This window comes from Temnothorax nylanderi, unplaced genomic scaffold, assembly GCF_030848795.1.
Source record: "Temnothorax nylanderi isolate EJ_2023f unplaced genomic scaffold, tnyl_v1.0 TNYL_tig0015_pilon, whole genome shotgun sequence".
Taxonomy (NCBI): domain Eukaryota; kingdom Metazoa; phylum Arthropoda; class Insecta; order Hymenoptera; family Formicidae; genus Temnothorax; species Temnothorax nylanderi.
This window is the reverse complement of record NW_027249077.1, coordinates 1,995,290-2,014,533: the sequence shown is the minus strand read 5'-3', so window position 1 is coordinate 2,014,533 and position 19,244 is coordinate 1,995,290. Positions and strand designations below refer to the sequence as shown.

The 19,244-nt window shown below is 37.3% G+C and overlaps 1 protein-coding gene and 1 long non-coding RNA gene across 11 annotated transcripts in view; one reads left to right on the top strand and one right to left on the bottom strand.

Moving 5' to 3' along the window:
- Positions 1–19,244, top strand: part of LOC139768345 (uncharacterized) — a 107,996-nt gene that overhangs the window by 7,874 nt on the left and 80,878 nt on the right. The window contains exons 2-5 of one of the 2 annotated variants that reach the window (XR_011717337.1): positions 62–162; positions 427–538; positions 973–1,084; positions 1,823–1,992. This is a non-coding gene — a long non-coding RNA (uncharacterized lncRNA). Of the gene's footprint in view, positions 1–61; positions 163–426; positions 539–972; positions 1,085–1,822; positions 2,315–19,244 lie in introns of those variants that run through there. The other variant, XR_011717338.1, reaches the window with a different exon arrangement.
- Positions 2,181–19,244, bottom strand: part of LOC139768339 (uncharacterized) — a 391,369-nt gene continuing 374,305 nt past the window's right edge. For 8 of the 9 annotated variants that reach the window (XM_071698423.1, XM_071698422.1, XM_071698420.1 and 5 more), the window contains one exon: positions 2,181–19,207. In XM_071698423.1, the coding sequence (XP_071554524.1) occupies positions 18,922–19,207 (286 nt within the window). In that variant the 3' untranslated portion in view covers positions 2,181–18,921. The remainder of the gene's footprint in view (positions 19,208–19,244) is intronic. The other variant, XM_071698429.1, reaches the window with a different exon arrangement.

Sequence of the window (19,244 nt, the reverse complement as noted above, 5' to 3'; positions counted from 1 at the left end):
TGTTACATACGAAAACTTCGATTATTTCCTTTTAATCAAATCGCTTATTTAAATGTTTCAGAAAATAACGCGGAAAGCGTCAATCCAACCTGACTCCCGAGGACAGCCTGAGAGGAGGAGGAGGCCTAGGAGAGGCATCGGGCGCGATGAAACAACTATGTGGTAAATATTATTTTTTAATGTATATAAAAGTAATCTTCTTTTCTGTATGTTCTTGAGTAATTGTTTTATTTTTCACCATGATTTAGATATATAATAATTAAAGAGAAAGAAGAGTAACTTAAAATTTTATAAAAATTTATTCTTGTAAAGAGCTTTTTCGGAGCATGCATAATTATTTAAATAAATATCTAATTGAGTGACAAATAAAAAGTTTGATGCCTGTAAAAATTATTTAATATCAAATTATCTATTTAAATGCTTCAGGAGATAACGACGCGGAAGGTGTCGCATCGAGGGAGCTGACAATCCGAGAGGACAGCCTGAGAGGAGGAGGAGGCCTGGGAGAGGCATCGGGCGCCAGCGAAACAACATTGTGGTAAATATTATTTATTATTTTGTATAAAGGTAATTTTATTTTCAAGAGACACGGTAATGTCTCGCACCAAGTACGCGCGAAGCGAGACCGTACCGTGACTCTTTTACGCGAACGCACGAGTATCCGAGATTTTGAGATCTCAATAACGAGTGAACAGATTAAGTTCTAAGTAGGCTTGATCGATAGCTTGGGGTCGGTTTATATAATAAGTGTTTTTATTTTTTTTTATACCTGAGCCGTTTTATTTTATCATAATTTTAAAATAATAATTAGAAAGAAAGAAGTAATTTAAAATTTTATAAGTGTTTATTTTTCTAAAGATTTTTTTCGAAAAATGTATAATTATTGAAATAAATGTCTAATTGAATGATGAATAAGAAGTTTGATGCGCGTAAGAATGATTTAATATCAAATTATTTATTTATATGCTTCAGGAGATAACGACGCGCAAAGTGTCGCATTAAGGGAACTGACAACGCGAGAGGACAGCCTGAGAGGAGGAGTAGGCCTGGGAGAGGCATCGGGCGCCAGCGGAACAACTTTGTGGTAAATAAAATTTTATTTTTTATTTTGTGTAAGAGTATTTTTTTTGTTTATTCTTGAGCCTCTTTATTTCACCATTTGATTTGAAAATAATAGAAGAAAAAGAGTAATTTAATCTTATAAGGAGTAATTTAATAATATAGTTATTATATGTATAACTTAATATTATACGTATTAAGTGGTATTATATGTATAAAGGCTGGTCTACAATGAGTTGTATCGTAAGTCGTAAGTCATAAGTGAATCGACCAATCAACGTAGAGTGTTGGTAAGATGACAACTTCAGCAGTAGTTCTACTGAACACGACCGTGGTGACAACCGCGTCGTATCCCTGTCGTAAGTCGGTGTCATACATATTGGCCAAATGCCAAATGGTTTTCGAGTAAGGATCGCGGATATCTATCTATCTGTATCAATTCGCCTATTCAATTAACTTGCAATGGGATATAATAAAATATGTATCCGCTAAATAATAACGGCCATAAAAGGCGAGCATATATTATTTGTCGCTCGGTAATGCGGAAGATGTACGAACGGCAAGGAGGTTGCGCTATTAAAAATTCCAAGATGTCTGAGAATTGTAGAATTTCGAACCGTGAAAATTAAAAATCATGAAAATCGATAAAGTCGAAAATAAGGAGCACATAATCAGCGAGGAGGTAGCACTATGTAAAATCTCGAGAATTCCATTAATATTTCCGAGAATTTTTCACATTTTCACGAATTTTCTGTATTTTCAGATACTTTTTACGTCCTCCGCTGCCGCCGCCGTCATTCTAACGTCGCTGCTTCGTGGACGCGAGATCGGATCGGCTGCGTTTCCGACTTCTGGTGCGTCTTTTATGTTATGGCAGTTCTACACATCTCGTCTTCCGGCGCGGCTGATGCATCTAAGTATAATCTTCCAAAGGTATGATGTATTCATAAATTTTGAGACGAATCAGACAGTCGTTTCTGTTAATCGCGTCAAAGAAACGATTAGGATAGATATCGGAAGATCGTTGGTTTCGCGAATGCCGAATGAAACGCGCAAAAGATCTCACCAAGGAAAGGAAGGTGATAAAGAAATGGTCGCAAGGAAATAATCACGCGGACGGGTACAATGAATCATGATTTTATTTGTTATATAATAATATCTACAATAAAAATACCATATCGTTTGAAAAACAATTTTCGTTACAATTATACAGTAATTTTATATAATATAATATTTAGGTTTTCGTTCCAAATAAGACGTAGCGATGAACATACACCTCGCGCAGTGGGAGTGAGAAAATACATTATTTTTTTGTCGCAAATTCCGCGTTGTGGTTTCGTCACTCAGCGTGTGTTTTTATGTATGTGTGTATGTGTGTGTGTGTATCTCTTGCTTTTGTTCTTTTTTTTCCCGAGTGTCGTCGATCTTACGCGCGAACACCCGAGACGAGCGTGACCCGCGAACATGATATCCGCATCGCGATTTTATTCTCCTTCCTTTTTTCGGCACTTACGGCCTCGCGCTTTTCGGTCGTTCGCATTTCCGAGAAAAAGGAGGCCTCGTGGTCGAAGACGGTCGCGGGGTGGCCGCCGCGTCTCGAGTGTCCCCGCTTCCTATGTGCCTCGCACACAATTCCTTCTTTCCGTCCTTTTGTTTCTCTTTCCTCTTCCTTAGTATGTGCGGAGAGTGTGTTGTAAAAAGCGTTGGACTCTGCAGAGAGCGAGCCAACTTTTCATCGCGCGCGACCGCGCGGACAGTATCCCCGCTTAGTCTCTAAATTAGCTACACTTAATAGTTAATAGTACCATAATGTCATCTCAATATATATTATATATACATATATATATATGTATGTATGTATACATATATATATGTATATATCTTACATTGTATTAGTTTATCATAATATATAGAAAATACATATAACAATTATTTAAATGACTCACAATCAATCATCTTGCCATAGCGCGCATATACGTCGAGCGTGCATGCCGTGCACGTATACGCGCCCATATGCGCACGCGCGTGTACATATATATTTATATATATAATATTTATATATATATAATAAATATATACATACATATATATTTATCGGTGTGTTAATTACATGATATTTTTTACACTCGTCGTACAGAGGGAGGAAAAGGATGGCGCGAAGGCTCGAGGGAGCGGGTGCGGGACCGGGAAGGGGATGGGAAAAGGGGACAGATCTTTCATACATTTACATTATCTGTCTGTCGTACTGCCAATATACAGGGAAATTCTCATCGGTACCTAGTCGATATCTTACAAACGGTTTTTTTTGCCTATCTTGTACTGTAGTACGTATCCTTGCATCTAGCGAACACGTCTCGTCGTCCTGTGTCCTGGCAGGCATCTTCGCCGTGCCGCTCATAGCGTTTGCCTTCGATCTATCTTTCCTTTTAGTTATTTATTACGTATCGGTGTTCGCGTCTTTTCAACACGTGACATTTGAGAACCTATACTCGCATATACGCGAGTCTACGCAATGATACAGATATCTGAAGAGAGAGAGAAAGAGAGATTATTTTTGCGGTTTTTGAGATCGGGATTTTAACGTGATCTTCATACAATGACGGCGAGTGAATTGGATTAAAATTGAAGAGATTTGCTTTTAAAAAGATATTGGTGAGAGTAACTATCCTGTGCCGAAGCAATACATACAGCTAATAGAGTAAATTGAATTAAAGTCAACAAGATTTTATTTGAAATCGCTCTCCAATCTTATTCATCTACCGTAAATTACCTTCGCTATGTACTTCAAGTCTCATAAGCGTTTTTATTTTGATTCTGCTATCTTCTTTTCTCGCACTTTGATTGTTACGTCATATAAAACGATACAAAACAGATAGTGGGTGGATTTCTCCTTCCTCTCTCTTTCCTCGGGTTCTTAATGCCATTTTGTAGAAGGTATTACGAATGGCCATGTATACAAATTGCGAGAAACGCTCAGAAATGCTGGAATATCCGCAGTTGTGTTTCTTGACACTTTCATAGCTCTCGTGATGTCTTTTATTTGATAACGATTGAATTTAGAGTCGCCTTTGTATTTATTTCACGGATGATTATCGTTACGCGTGTGCGATACAATGTTATTTGATAAAATTCACACAGAGGCATTTTTGATTCAAATTTCTCTTCATACAGTAGTAAGAGATACATTAACAGGTGATATAATGCAGCTTTCAACAGCAACGTCTAAAATTTCGCAAAATTAATAAGGAATGTATAGATTTCCTTTCTTTTGATTCTCGCTTTGATTATCATTTTCATAATTGGCGACTCTGAAAGAAATCGTTTCTGTATCCTCAGAAGATGACACTATTCTCAAGTAAAAATTTCTCAAATTGTGCATTTAGTTCTCGATCGAAGCTGTCAGATTGTCAGTAATTCTTACGTAACTATCTCGTGATAGCGTGAACATAGTGAGATCTTTAAATATCTCCGAAAGATTCGATCGACAACGAAATTCAAAGGCTTCTCTCGTGTTCCAGCTCTTTTTCCAACCGTAAGCATCGAGCTAAGCGTATCTAAATTCATCTATAGCTTCTAACTGGAGACACGAAGTTCATAAGAGCCTTCCCGCCGCCGATTAAGACGCTTTGGAAGATTGTTACATTTTCTCTCTCTCTCTCTTTCTTTAAAAAATGTTTCTATTATTGAGCGGAGAGGTATTGCTATATGGTTGTCAAGAAGAATTATTTTGATATGTCAGATGTCCGTATCTCGCCCTCCTCCGTTTCCTTCATATTCGTTTTATCACACTCCTTCGCTTTCTCTCGCTCTCCCTTATTTTCTCCCGCTCTCGCACTCATTCGTACAACGTGATTTTGAACCCCTTTCGACGTTTCTCGCTCTTCTCATTTCTTTCAAGGACGACGTGCGTGAAAAGAGACGCGCGGAAAGCAAATGATAATTAAGCAATACTTAGGAAGCTCTTTTCTCTTTCTGCTGTAGGGCTGGACGTATGCGCTCATGGCTGATAGGGAAGGACAAGGGGGGATACTCTTTTACAGTTTTATATACAAAAGTGAAGGACATCGAGCACGGATAGCGACACACCGATCGATCTGTACAGACTGCGAGACTTCATTCTTGACATACATAAAAATATGCGCGGACACCTTTGACAATCATAAATATATACATTTATATTATGTATATCTTATATGACGGAAGGATAACGACCAGAGAGTCAAGGGGAGAATTGGCGTATGTCTTTAAGTAAATACTCGTCCAGCCCATCGAGCGGATGCAATTAGAAGGATAAATCTCTTCGGGTTCGGGTCTCTCGTCCGCAGATTTCGAGCGCAAGAGAGGCTGGTTTTACCGCCAATTAGTCTTAACCGTATCGATAATATCTCTTTTTATTTCTGGAAAGCGACATAGGCGACATTAAACAGAGATTAAAATTAATCTTTCGGTAAAGCCAGCCCGTAGCTCCTTCGATTATTGACGTTTTAACAACGCCGGTTGCTCTTCGACATCTCGATCACGCCGAATTCCGCGATCGCTTTGCGTTTTAGTCACGATTAATGGCACGTATTCTCTAATGTATCTCGTATCGTTATCGCGCACTTTCGGCGCTAAATGCACGTATCCATTTCTCGTCACGTAGTCGCGGTTGTCGTACAGAAATAAGATACTCGGGCATTAAATGCGCCGCTAAATAAGTGTGAGAATGCAGACCTATGGCTTGCTGATGATTCTTAATACTGCTTCCACTTAATGAGCTACTTAAAAATGTACGAAGAATCCTCGCGAGACATCGCCGTCGCGGACACACGCGAGCGGGACGTTAATTCTCTAGAACTCTAGATGGATCCATTCTTTATTCGGAGCTTCAGCCGTGATTCTTGTATTTCAATGCGACACATGTCCATCCGTTGATTATCATTAACAGCACCTGTGTGACACGCGGAAGCGCGTGGATGGAAAAAAAGTTCGACGCGCTTCCTCCACGTTAAACCACCTCGAGAATCTGTCGCCGAATGTAATTCAATTTAATTTCGTTTAGTAACAGAGGTAGCAAAAGAAATATTGTATCGTAATAAACAAATGATCATATTTTATATGAAGATACATTCATCAGATTAGAGGGAATATGCATTTTTAATAAGATTGTTCTGTAAAAATTCGCGATATATGTCTCCGTCAAAGGATCGATTCCTCAAGTATTATCCTTTTGATTGTCGAGAATGATTTCAATGGATCATGAGAGCGACTCTCGAGGGTAGTTCTGCGTCACGTGCACGTCGAGTATTAGCTCGCAACGCAGTCGCGTTCAATTGATTAATATCAGAAGTGAGAAGGATCGGGGAGGTGAGGGTGCTTTTTTTCCCATGTACGAGTACGACACATATAAAATCCATGCTCTTTATACATGTTATTATTGCATACTACACGTTCGCCGCTGCGGGCCACGAAGCGCCTCTCTCTCCTCTCTTCTCGCTTAAAAAGTATTTAAATCTTAAAAAGGGTCAGTGGCTGAGGAGCGAGAAAGTCCGCGAAGGGCTCTCGGCGAGCCGGGTGAACGAACGGTGTCGAGCAAGCGAAACGAGTAAACACGAACGAGCCATCTTTCTTCCTCCTATCGCACGCCTAACTCGAGTTTGAAATATATCATTGCTACGCAGAAAAGGTGCAAAAAGATTTCCGTGGTCTAAAAATTCGGGAGCGAACATCTACGATGATTTTTCATTTCGCGAAGAATAAGATCAACCCTTTCTTGTCACTCGAATCGCTCGATTTGTGAATGGCATTTTGATTTTCGCCGCTTCTTCATATCTTTTTTTTGCTGTATCAGCGGTTTTTAACCCGGTTCTCGCTGCCTCGAGATTTTTGATTGAGTGGTTTGATTACTTGATGAATTTGGCACAGTAATTATTGTTGAGCGTCTTCCTCGCTTTTGTCGAGAACGCTCGTGCGAGAACGATCTTAATCGGTACGATCGAGGGAGGTAGATCTTCTTCACGATTTATCAAATCCAGCCGTAATATTTTAACGCGAGAACATGACGCTTGAAGCGATATCGACTTCTTTGTGACGTATGACTCGATACAGTTTGATTTCCTGGCAACGCGCCGTTTGATTGTTGACGAAAGGCCGACGTTCGGTAGTAGTAAGAAAATGGTAAGCACCGACATTGACGTTCTCGTGAGAAAGCGTATATCCCTTGATCGTATAATTTTCGCTTTGATTTTTTTTTTTAAGCGCATCGTTATTTATCGCCGGATCTTCGCGAGATACAAGGGGGAACGGGTATAAGTACGCAAATTCGGGGATCGATACCGTGAAAATCATCGTCACAGCTTCGGTCACAGTGGTCGGTACATTGAGACACGTCGCCATATGTCTGGAAGCCACCGCAATAATAACGATAACAATAATTACGGGATGTTACATTTAACATACAATAAAATTAGACTCATTGTACTCGCGCTCGCGATTAATTAGCGACATTAGTTATCGGAAGTACCGGCGCCGCTTTGCGTTTGGACTTGGCGATAGATTGGCTCACACCGCTGTGTAAATCGCCGCCTCACCTCGTCGAATGACGTTGAAAATGCCTCGTAACAGTGTTCCTCAATGTAATCGCGCAAGTTATACATATTAAAGCGCATCTTCGTAAATGTCAATCAACGCTCGTACAACTGAATCTTCGTTACAGCACCGATTGCACAGGAGATCATTTAGGAAGAAGATATAGTAATCGTTAACAATACAAGAGCAACACAAACGAGCTGACGTGGATACCAGCGTCGATTTATTAGTTAGGACAAATTATATATATATATATATGAAATCTTACACAATTTCACATATCTCGCAATGCTCATGAAAGAGAGAACTAACCGCATCGTATAGAAATTCAAAGCGTGATTGCGCTTCAAATTATTTACCGACAGATTGTAAGACTGCATTGATTTTGTGGGTTGACGAGTCGGCACGCGATTATCGCGTTGCATAATGCATCTACGCTCGTATCCACTGTCGCGCCCGTGCGACAAAGGTTCACATTATACTCTATCTAGACGAAAAAACATCGTTATGACGGAATCTAACACGTTCAGGGCCTTCTCTACACCTGCATCTTATAAATTAATACTTTCCGTAAGCATTCACACCCGCGATCAGTGGCACAACTCGCACTTAAAGGACTAACTAACGGAGGATTGTCTGCTCAGGGTCTTTTTCCATCCACGTCAATGCATCCATGAGGCGAAATGCCGCACGGCGTTAATCGAGAGAATTTCACCAGTGCTCGCCGCGATCAATTATAGATTAATTTGCAAAATTACCTATAGGAGACGGTATTAGCACCTTTAACCGAGATTTTGGCACGAGCTTCTATACGCATTAATTATTATCTCGTTATATCGTTATCTCTGACGGGAATCCAATTTCTTGCAAAAATATCTCAGAGAACTATCTCGGACTGGGAGAAATTCTCTTTTATCTCGTAATTTCTTTTTTTATTTTAATTTAAGACTTACGTCGTTTCTCTTGCGAATATTCCGCGATTACCGGCATCTGTAATGATAATCACACGTCACTGGAGGAACTTAAATACGCGGTTATGCGGCCACTTGTAAATTAGTTCGTTATCGACTGATGAACAAGATTGCGAGGCAGTTTCCTCAGGGCGTCATGGATGCAGAGCTCCCTCGGCCACGACACTTTTGCTATCTAACGAAACCTACTATTTACATCAATTCCTTGTAGACATAGCTAGCGTTTTACAGTTGAGAGATATACGTTAAGTGTAAGAATCGCTGGAAAGAAACGCACACGCACTCCGCACTCGATCACCTCGCTCGGTTGTCTCGTCCCATTCGCACGTAACACTCGCGACTATATCTTTTTTGTTGTTGTTGTTGCTCTACCACTTTTGCCCCTTATCACAACACCAAACAGTGCCCACTTCGAATGAAAGAGACCCCGTATGGGGGCCTTGGCTGCGCTACGGCAGAAGTATCTCTACTAACAACCGTTGTTAGGATAATGGGTAGTCCTTACTTGTCCCGCTGTCGAATTCGCACGCGTTATGTCCCCCGGTGACACCCCGCCAAATATTCTCACCTCGCTTATATTATTTCCGTGATTAAATTTTCAGTAGAGTGATATATGTGTGATTATACCTTCGATATTGATTTATCTTAAGGCCATTTTTATCGCTCAACGATACTTTATATATTTTATTTCAAAATTATTAATATATTCTTCTTACAGGAAGCAATACTTCCACGTTCTATTATTAATCTTCATCGAATTGTAAAAATTTGTAGTTTATTTGCACTTACAATTGTTTTATTGATAATATATTTACTGATTACTATTATTAAGTGTCGCGTTATTAATAATCACGGAAATTATCAAAGCTAAATGAGATTGCAGGTGCCCCTCCTAGAATGTATGAATTCAGATATTCTTTCTTATGATTTCGTAATGAAAAGGTGGGATAGAAATCGGATTTTCGGGAATTATTGCCTGGGTTTTTTGTGGAAGTGGAAATTTAAATGATTTCAATATCTCGCCAATGCGTTGCAAAATCATCGAGATAATTTCATTAACAGTCGAAGAATTGTATTACATATCTGATGCACATTGGCAGTGGCAAAAGCGAAAAAAACCAGTTAGTAAAATCGAACGTGTGATTGAAAGTTGAAATTGCAGAACCAGGTACGCGTGTTGGCTATCGTCAGTTTTGTTTGGCACAATATTAGCATCTGCTTAGACTTGTTAATAGTTGACAATAAGGATGGACTAGAAGCACAGACACTTCTCATAAATATGGAATTACAAGCTAACTTCTGTCAGTTTTCCAAACAATTAGTGATCCAAAAAGAACGCGATATATTTGAATTTCGTGAATTAGCTAAGTAAATTGCAAAGCGATCAATGTTTTCACAGAACATTGTAAAATAATATACTTTCCAGATATAGTTCATTTAATTCTACTAGATTCGTTGAATTTGCAACGCAGAGCACTTCTCGGGAATCGAATAGGATAGGATGTCCAGTATCGCTTGTGCTTTCCTTTTCCATTTCCAGTTAAAAATAAAGGAATCCCTCCCTCGTCTCCCACCGAAAAAACACGCTTACACTTGCGTAAGCTGATATTGACAAGTTCTTCATCCCCTCGCATTTTCATTCTTTCTCGCTCTCGTTTTCACTTCCCCTAATATCGTAGTTAAAAGTCAACGATTAGTTACCAGAACACAAGGCACTTGGCTTACACATCATACATGTCTTTTTTTGTTATTAATTTGCTTTTTGGTATAGCTCGGTGTTGAGATAGCTGGCGCAAGACGCGCCGCGGGGGACAACATAGATATCAAAGATATTGAAGAGCAATAATCTCGCGACAGTGTAACGTATTCGCCAAATCGATCCAAACTTTCGGAAGATGTATGGAGGCGGCAATGAAATTTTTTGAGAGGACGTACGTTATAGTTGAATGAAGTACAGCGTTACGTAGTGAATCTACGAAGAACTGTCTTCTACACTTTCCCTATTAAAATAGTAATTAAAATAGTCTTAAACATTCGTTTATACTATATCAGATAAATTATTTGCTCTCACGAGAAAGAAGCTGGAAAGGTTCCGATCTATAGAATCTCATGTGGATCGTGTTGTATTTCGCGTCTCGTTACGGATCCGCGGTGCGTCTTCCGACGTACAATGAAAATAGCATTCATCTCACATACGCAATATTCATAGAAGAAAATAGTCATATATATATGTATGTGTCGTCGTACATATAATATATATACTATCTATGCAATGCAGTAATAATATATATAATATATATTTACTTTATATATATTCAGTATTTGTCTTAATATATATTCATTTATAAACGACGGTTAGATTATTCAATTACACATCTCAGTATTAAAACTCCTCGTCCTCTATCCTCTTTCGCTCTTTCTCTCTCTCTCTCACACACACACACACATATACACGCGCGCAAAACACATGCGGACCAACTCGTGCACGCGTACATTTTCGCTTTCCTATCCCATCGTAGTAGTAGAGTTTAATGGTACACTTAATGCTCATGCTGTCGTGAGGCAGGATTTTCGGTATTTCCTCTTGCGCCCTATTTTCTCGTTTTCTAACACGGATCGCTGGACAGGCCGACCTGTGACGATCCGAGCGGCCGAAAAGCTTATATACGTCTATATACGTTAACATGTATCGTCGATCTACGCAGAACGTTTTTTTAGCATTCCCTTTGATTCTCGTTTCTCGTTTCCTCTTTGATTACGCTGTCCATCGACAACGACTGTGGCGCAAATCGGTCAGTGGTTGCTCCTCGATGCGTTTCGCGTGAAATAATTTCTCGGTTTCGTTTTTTCCCCATTCGCGCGTACTCTCGAAAACTGGATCGCGAGTTAGTAAACCGCAGGTTTCTCGTTTCTTTTTCTTTTGTTTTGATATTGTGATTGTGTATTCGGCTGTGTTCTCTCTTTCTCTCTCTCCGTAGTTGCCGCTGATCTGTATACCGAAGTCCCGCCACTCACGATTCAAGAGAAGCCGTGGGGTTTCCGTATTTTTTCTCTTTTTTTTTCAACGAACAACATCGACATTTAACGCAGCAAGTACGGGCCGTTCGGCCCCTCTGACTCTCTGTACATCACACATACTCAGTTTTGTATATATATATAAATATATATTGAGCGTACGTATATGTATGTACGCAGCGACACATACATGCGCGTACGCTACCATCTGAGTTAATATGCATGTATGTGTATAATAGTAATATCGCCTCTTCTCCATATATTCAATATATATATATATATATGTATATATTAAATAAAATGGTATGTATATATGTATGCGCAATGTAATCACTAGTTTAATGTATATAAGTATATCGTTTCAACGTAATACTGATGCGCAGACGCTCGTTGACCTGGCTAAGCCGTTCGATTTGCAATTAGCTCCTACAATCGGACTTAACTCCCGATAACTCGAGCCCGTTTTCTCGCTTATCTCGCACCTCTGTTTAACGCTTCGCCAGACTACTCGCGAACGCGGCCCCTACCTGGACAAAGAGGAATCGAAAATTCTACGTCGCGCAATCATTTCATAGAAATAATTGAACAGTACTCTCAAGAAATTCGCTCTCTCTCGAAAGCAATTTTTCACATTCCATATACACTGAAGTTATGTCGCTCGTCGAAGAAATAAATATTTATTGAAATTTGAGCTCACTTAGATTATGAATCAGTAAATCTATTAGATTAAACGAACCGACAGATCGGAAGTCATCGATTATACAAGATAGCCGAATTCGCGGCAATAATGAAAGTTGACTGGCGGAGAGACCTATAACGATATAAATTCTCTGTGTGATTTTCATTAACATTTCGCGCGCATCTTCCTTCGTAGGCTTACGCAAGAGAGAATTCTCGAATTCCTCGCATTCGCAGATAATCCGCCGCGTTGTTTGTGCCGTTTCTTCGTCGACGAAGACTAATGTGGCGGAGTTGCTTCTTCGTAAGGGGTTCTGGAGGCCTCCTTTGGGGTTTTCTCTTCGTCAACGGATCTGTCTTTCTCTCTATCTCTCGCTTCGTTATTAAGTGATATCACTTTGATAGGCTCCAGATTAAATTAGGCTTTTATCGGCAACTCGATACCACATCGCACTTGAAATTGACTGAACTGTGCTTAATTATGTAAACAACGCATTGCAGTTTTCCGCCAAGAGACAATTGCGAGAGCACCTTACGGTAGAAAAACTCTCTGAAGAAATGAGAGTTTTGACGTGAGATAAAATCTTACGAATCGCAATATAATTGATCGCAAAAATCAGTTTTATATCTAAATTAAAGATAACATTATAAAGTTTTTATTGTGCGTAGACAACTTCGGAATATTTTATAAACGCAATTTTACGATAAAGCATCGCCGATCGAAAGCGAATGATATTGAGAACTCTCGCGATCACTCGCGGAAGACAACCGCAAAGCGTTTCGTTATCGAGCTTTTTTTAAAGCAGAACTTAGCCGGCCAGCTGTAGTTAGTCCACGCGCGTAACTATAAAACATTTAATAATATATTGTCCATATTGCTTATGGCACCAACTTTTGAGCGATTTTATTACACAGTCCGGATACGAGAGATAATTGTGTGTTGCTTCGTCCGAGCCCGCGTCTCTTTGAGCAAGACAAGAATCTGATTAAGTGATTAGGTTTTCAAGTAGCTAAGATAACGTGGATTCTAATGTATAGGTATATTTATAGGTAATATCTAGTTGAGCAGAGAGAGATGGGAAAACAACGACAGTACAAACGCGCCACTTGAATATATTGCTACCGAGCACGCGCTCTTCTCTTTCATTCTATTAAAATTATTGCGATAATTTATACGAGCAAGAGAAGTGTGTTGTGTGAACATCTGGATGACTTTTACTCGTCCCGTTTAATTTTAATTCGCATATAAACTAAGCTATAACAATATCTGACCGTTAAATTATATATCTGAGTATAATAATAGAAATGAGTCTTAGATACACATTTTAAGGGATTTACGTGGAGATTAATATTTACGTATTAATACGATACGGAAAATTTAAAGTCGTAAGTTTATGCAATTGCATATAATTGTCAGAACTCGCGTTACTTCGCGACGTAAACGCATCCTCATTATCTTTTTAATCGTAATATCTGTTCTCATATAAATCTCGATGTGACACTTGCGTGGCTCTTCTACAGCTGACCATGTTCTAGTACATTAAAACACTATTAACAATACGTTCTGTAGTAAAAGTTAATAGAGAATAGTATAACATCAAATAGAAGAGTATAAAGAACCATGCTGGTGTATAGAGATAGACATTAAAGTAGGTAATAGGTAAGAGGTCGATAGATTACGATATTAATAATCCGTAATAACTTTTTTCACTTATTAAGAGTAATTTTGCATAAACGTTGATGATCATTTAGTAGACTTTTTTCTCTTTAATACAATATTTTGAGCACATTCCTCAGGTGTATAACCACGCTACACTTTCTTCATCGAGTTGTACCAATATATTCCACAACTTATTAAACTTCACCGGTACTAAATTATTTAACGATTATCAATAGCTTTTGTCAACGTACGAGCCATGGCGTGCATTGAACATTCTGTGGGAAATATTGCGCGAAGTTTACTTAAACAAGAGAATAAGTAGTACAATAGTTACTGTATAATAGTAATTACTCAAATAATGAAAATAAATTATCGATAATAATGAAATTAACTTAATATATCAAAACATCACTAACAATTCTGCAACTACATGCTAGGAAACGATGATACGTTTATAAGTATTCGTTGCCGAAAAAAGATGTCTAACTTCTTTTTTGTACATATTGCTCGATTATTGTGTGCTTTTTCTCCACTCCAATAGTAATTCCAATTGTTTAATGCGTGAATTTGTAATATGATTTACAACTGCGAATGTGGGCACCAGTAAACGTTTTAATCATCAATACAGTATCAATATTAGTACAGTAATATAATAAAGGGTAGTCGTCTATAATAGAAACAAGCACGAAATTAATCACGATTAATGTCTTTTGTCAGCTTGTTATGGGATTTCGAAAATAAACGTAAATAAATATTTTAACGAATTAAACATGTGACATCAGCACATATCTAGACGTGTTGTGACATCAACTTAAATAGGAGTAATATAATAATAACAGAAACGGTAATTTTCGATATGAATAAACTGTCATACAATAAAATGTAAAATATGAAACAACAAAACTTTGTTTAATAATTGTCGATGAGTGCAAAATGCTCCATTTGCACAGCCATTAAGTTAAGTGTTAGTTGGTAACTTCAAGTTAATCGTCTAATCACATACACGTACGAGAGCACAAAAAACAAAAATGATATATAGATTTGTCGATGATTAGTTCAGATCCATTCACTCGATGTCATCGCTATTCGATTTATGGCAGTACAATATCGGTACAACTCACTAGTTGATGGCACGGGTCCGCCTATGTACAAATATGTAATACCATATACCACATATCATTTAAATACATCACATAGTTATCATTTTGTTATATATATATTCTTCATATAGATATATCATTTTTTTCTGTGACGTGGAGGGACTCGTTTGTACAATGCATATCTTCGTTACTGTTTCATTGCTTCGTTTCATGCCTTTCCCACATTCTGAGTAAGTAGCCCCCAAGTACTATTCTATATTGTTACTGTTCTAAATCCAGAGTATTGTTCGTCTTAACATAAAAAAAATATATATATATCTGTCGAGAATTAAAAACTCTTAATTCCAGTTCTTATTCTATAAAATTTATAGTGGATAGACTTGAATTCACCTCAGAATTTTAGTAAAACGCAACAAATTATTTTGGACTGTAGAAAAAACTTATTGCTACAATTATTAAATATCTTCTGGATTTGGTCAGCCAATACATATTATCTCTTCGTTTTATTACTACCTATGACTTTTTCCTTGAAGCTCTAAGTCTGATTAAGAGTTAGATTACGTACAATAATAATTATATTAGTAGAAACTTAGTTTCTGTAACAAGTGTATTGTCTTAAATGATATGTCTGCTAATTTTGTTGTATTCGACCTACGCACCGAGCCTGTGGTCGGAATTCATAACAATTTTATTCCTTAAATAAACTAACTTTAAGATTCGAAATTCTAGAATCTTATAGTATAGTATATAGATCTCTAATACTACACTTTTGTTCCTGTATTGGGGGCCATTACTCAGCCGTTACAGAATCATTTAGTTTGGCTACAAAGGAGTATTTCCATGGGCTTAAAAATTATCACATTTATAAATATAATCCTTATAATATCACGACTATATCAAAAGAATTAAAATACGCACGGATAAAAATTTGTTTATTATTATGAAAATGTTTAATAAAATTTTTCTCTAATATTGTATATAATTATTATAGGCCGGTAAATTTAACAAAAACGACAAATAAATTCTAAATTCTCCAATAATATCATGCGAACATTAAGTTAGTGCCCTTGGTGATACCCCCTCATATTAATCTCTTGTCTGTAAATAAATAGATAATGCAGATGTTGTGGCCGGAATACTTGATGTTTAGTTTGCATTACATTTTTGTAGATCGGGGAGAAGATTAATGAGACACACACATAAAGATAGAATAAACACTAAAGTACAGAGTCCTGAATATCTAATGTCTTAAAGAGAAGATATTTCCCATTTCCGACAATTAGACTTTCATTTACAATCATAGTTTTTACTTTGAAATAAATGGAAGATTTAGAGCCATTTTTATTCATGAAGACTTGGCAGATTTTTTTAAGTGTCCTCAGTCACTTGCGTTTACTTGAGAAAAGTTTCAAAAGTTAAAGTGTGTACATTGTGTGTGTGCGCGATTCATTCAATGGTAAAAGTTAATAAGAAGAAGAATGTTAACAATAACAATGTTCTCAAGATAGAATCAGAGCATCTACGATTGGCAATTCTCTTGAATAACAATTTAGAGTTTCAATATAAATGAAACTTGATATATAAATATATTTTAATCTTTATAAAATTTAGTACATTTATTATATTTGTCTTAATAAAATGCACGCTGTTTTTGTTCTAAATGTACTGAATGATTGTGTGAGGGATGTTCCTATATATATATATAAATACATGAACACAACTAAAGATAAACTCTCGGGAATTAAAATAGCTAAGCGTGCCCGAAGATCGGAAGACGTAAATTGTGAAATCTTGATCTCAGAACATATTAATATCTTTCACAAAGAAAGAAAATATATATATGCTTTTCAACGCTTATAATTGTGATTTCTATTTCTTTGTTCTTAATTTAATGGCTGTTTAATCAAAGAAATGCGGTAACGTTAATCGGGGGAATTTTAGTTCAGTGTACCATCGAGGTATATCAGAGAAAAGTAAATTTTTTTTGATTGCTTAAGGCACCTTACATATAGGAACATCATTATAACAACTTTTGAACGGGAAATAAAAATTCATAGATTGTGGAAAGATGCGAACAGTCATTGTTTTTACAAGAGCCTCGCCACGTAGCCTCTAGTAAGGTAGAAAATGAAGCCAAGTATATATATTTTTCTTTATATATATATGTATATAGATCCCTCCTAAAACAACCTAAAACCTAGCCTACTTACTTTGCGTAGAGTTCATTTTAATTGTACATACAGACACTGACGTTATATATGTACAAACATGTACACATCTTATGTACATATAGCTATTTTTAATGATCATTGAAGTTGAATATTATTTAATAAATGTACTCTATTCTCTGTATCTGTGTGTTTGCGTGTGCGTATGTATAATATGTATGTATGGGCGTATGTATAATCATTTTACATTCAGTATCGGCGACGCAGAGAACGCCTCTGAAGTGAAACTTGAACAACGTCCTTCCTAGAGAATCATTTGCCTAAACTAAAACGAGTTCTTTTCAATTACATCAATTTGTGTTTATACATATTTATATTTATATATATTTATATTCATATATCGTATATATTAAAATTTTTATTCAATTGTATACTATTAATCTACTAAGTAACAGAGGTAAAGAAATTAAGGAGTTTCAACAAATCTACGTACGTTTGATATAAGACCCACTTATTTTCATCAAATTTTAGTTATGCTAATGATATTTTAACTAAATGTAATTAGAGCGAACGTGCAACAATTTGTATATTACAATCCGGGATCCATTTACCAACTGCACTTTATCTTATTATTTTACCGGTATTTATTGAAATTAAATATATTATAAATGTTGAATGCGTAGATTTTATTCAAACAAGACATTAATAATGTCTCATAATTTAAAGAGATTACAAAATTCATAAATTAAAGCAAATTAAAGATTTCTTACCGAAATCCTGAATAATCCATGTAAACTGATCCCGGTTGTAATTGAAAGAGAAAAAACCTAAAACATTATTAAAAAATTGCGGAAGGGTAACAGGTAACAGTAATGTCTTGTGGCACAATCTGGGAACATTTCACGTGCATAATAAATAGGTACACTGAAATCGCGTTTAATCGTTAGAGCGCTTATTGTAAGTGCACGTCAATCTCTTTCAGTTTTGTTGATTCAGCACTCATTGTGACGAAAGTATGTTTTTCGCACGATTATCGAGTTATGTTTGATTTTTCTAGGCCATGTTAAATGATCGCGTTTACCTTTTGTCTTCAACAAAACGCAAAGTCTATAGTGTCTATACGTTCGCTTTATCTTTCAATGACAGTAACCGTTTTTTCTTCTTTTCTTACACTGATGCCGGCATCTCGTCTTCCACGCTGAGGAAGATGTTTACGATCGGTACCCTGTCTCCTTGTTGAACAGAGCTCGAATTATGATTGCATAATTAAATACCTTCTATCGCTGCGCCATTAAACCCTACGAGTTCTACAACTTCTCATGCTTAGTTTCCATTACTGATAGATGTTGTCTTTTCCTTTTTTTTTCCTGAACGGCCGACTATAATACGTATTCCGTATGAGTCTCATAAATTCAATTAGTCCATTTGACTAATTAAACATACCAGTTACGTTCTTTTGCACAGTTTCGCATATATAGGGGAGATATTCGCGTTTTCGAAACTATCTATTTTGGAAGTTTACTCACGCAACCTGCCCCATTGTGAGCAAAGGTTTCGTAAAAAGATATTCTCGCAACGTTATTCGTAACGATTGACGATCGCGATTGTTTAGAGCCTGGTACCACGCGCGACCATATTACTTTCCTACAGTACCATTACAGCCTTCGTTAAGGTAGCTTAAGTTTAATTACTTGGATCCTGTCCTATGGGGGCCTCGTCGGATTATGGCATAAATGTGCTGTATTTTTGGCGCTGTTGTCACTGATACTCGCGGGCAGTTGTTGTTGATGGTCTTGAGCTTGCGGCGTAGCATTGTCCGGCTGTTGCTGCTGTTGTTGGCTTTGCTGCAACAGCATTGGCTGTTGCAGTTGTTGCGCTTTCGACGGTTGTTGCGTGCCTCGCTTAGATTCCTGACCCATTGAATCGGGCAAGGGTATTGGCCTGTGGGATTTCATGTGTGCACTTCTGCTTTTCACTTTGTTGAAAACTCTGAAAGAAAAGTATAATTGGAACGTCAAACAAGTTA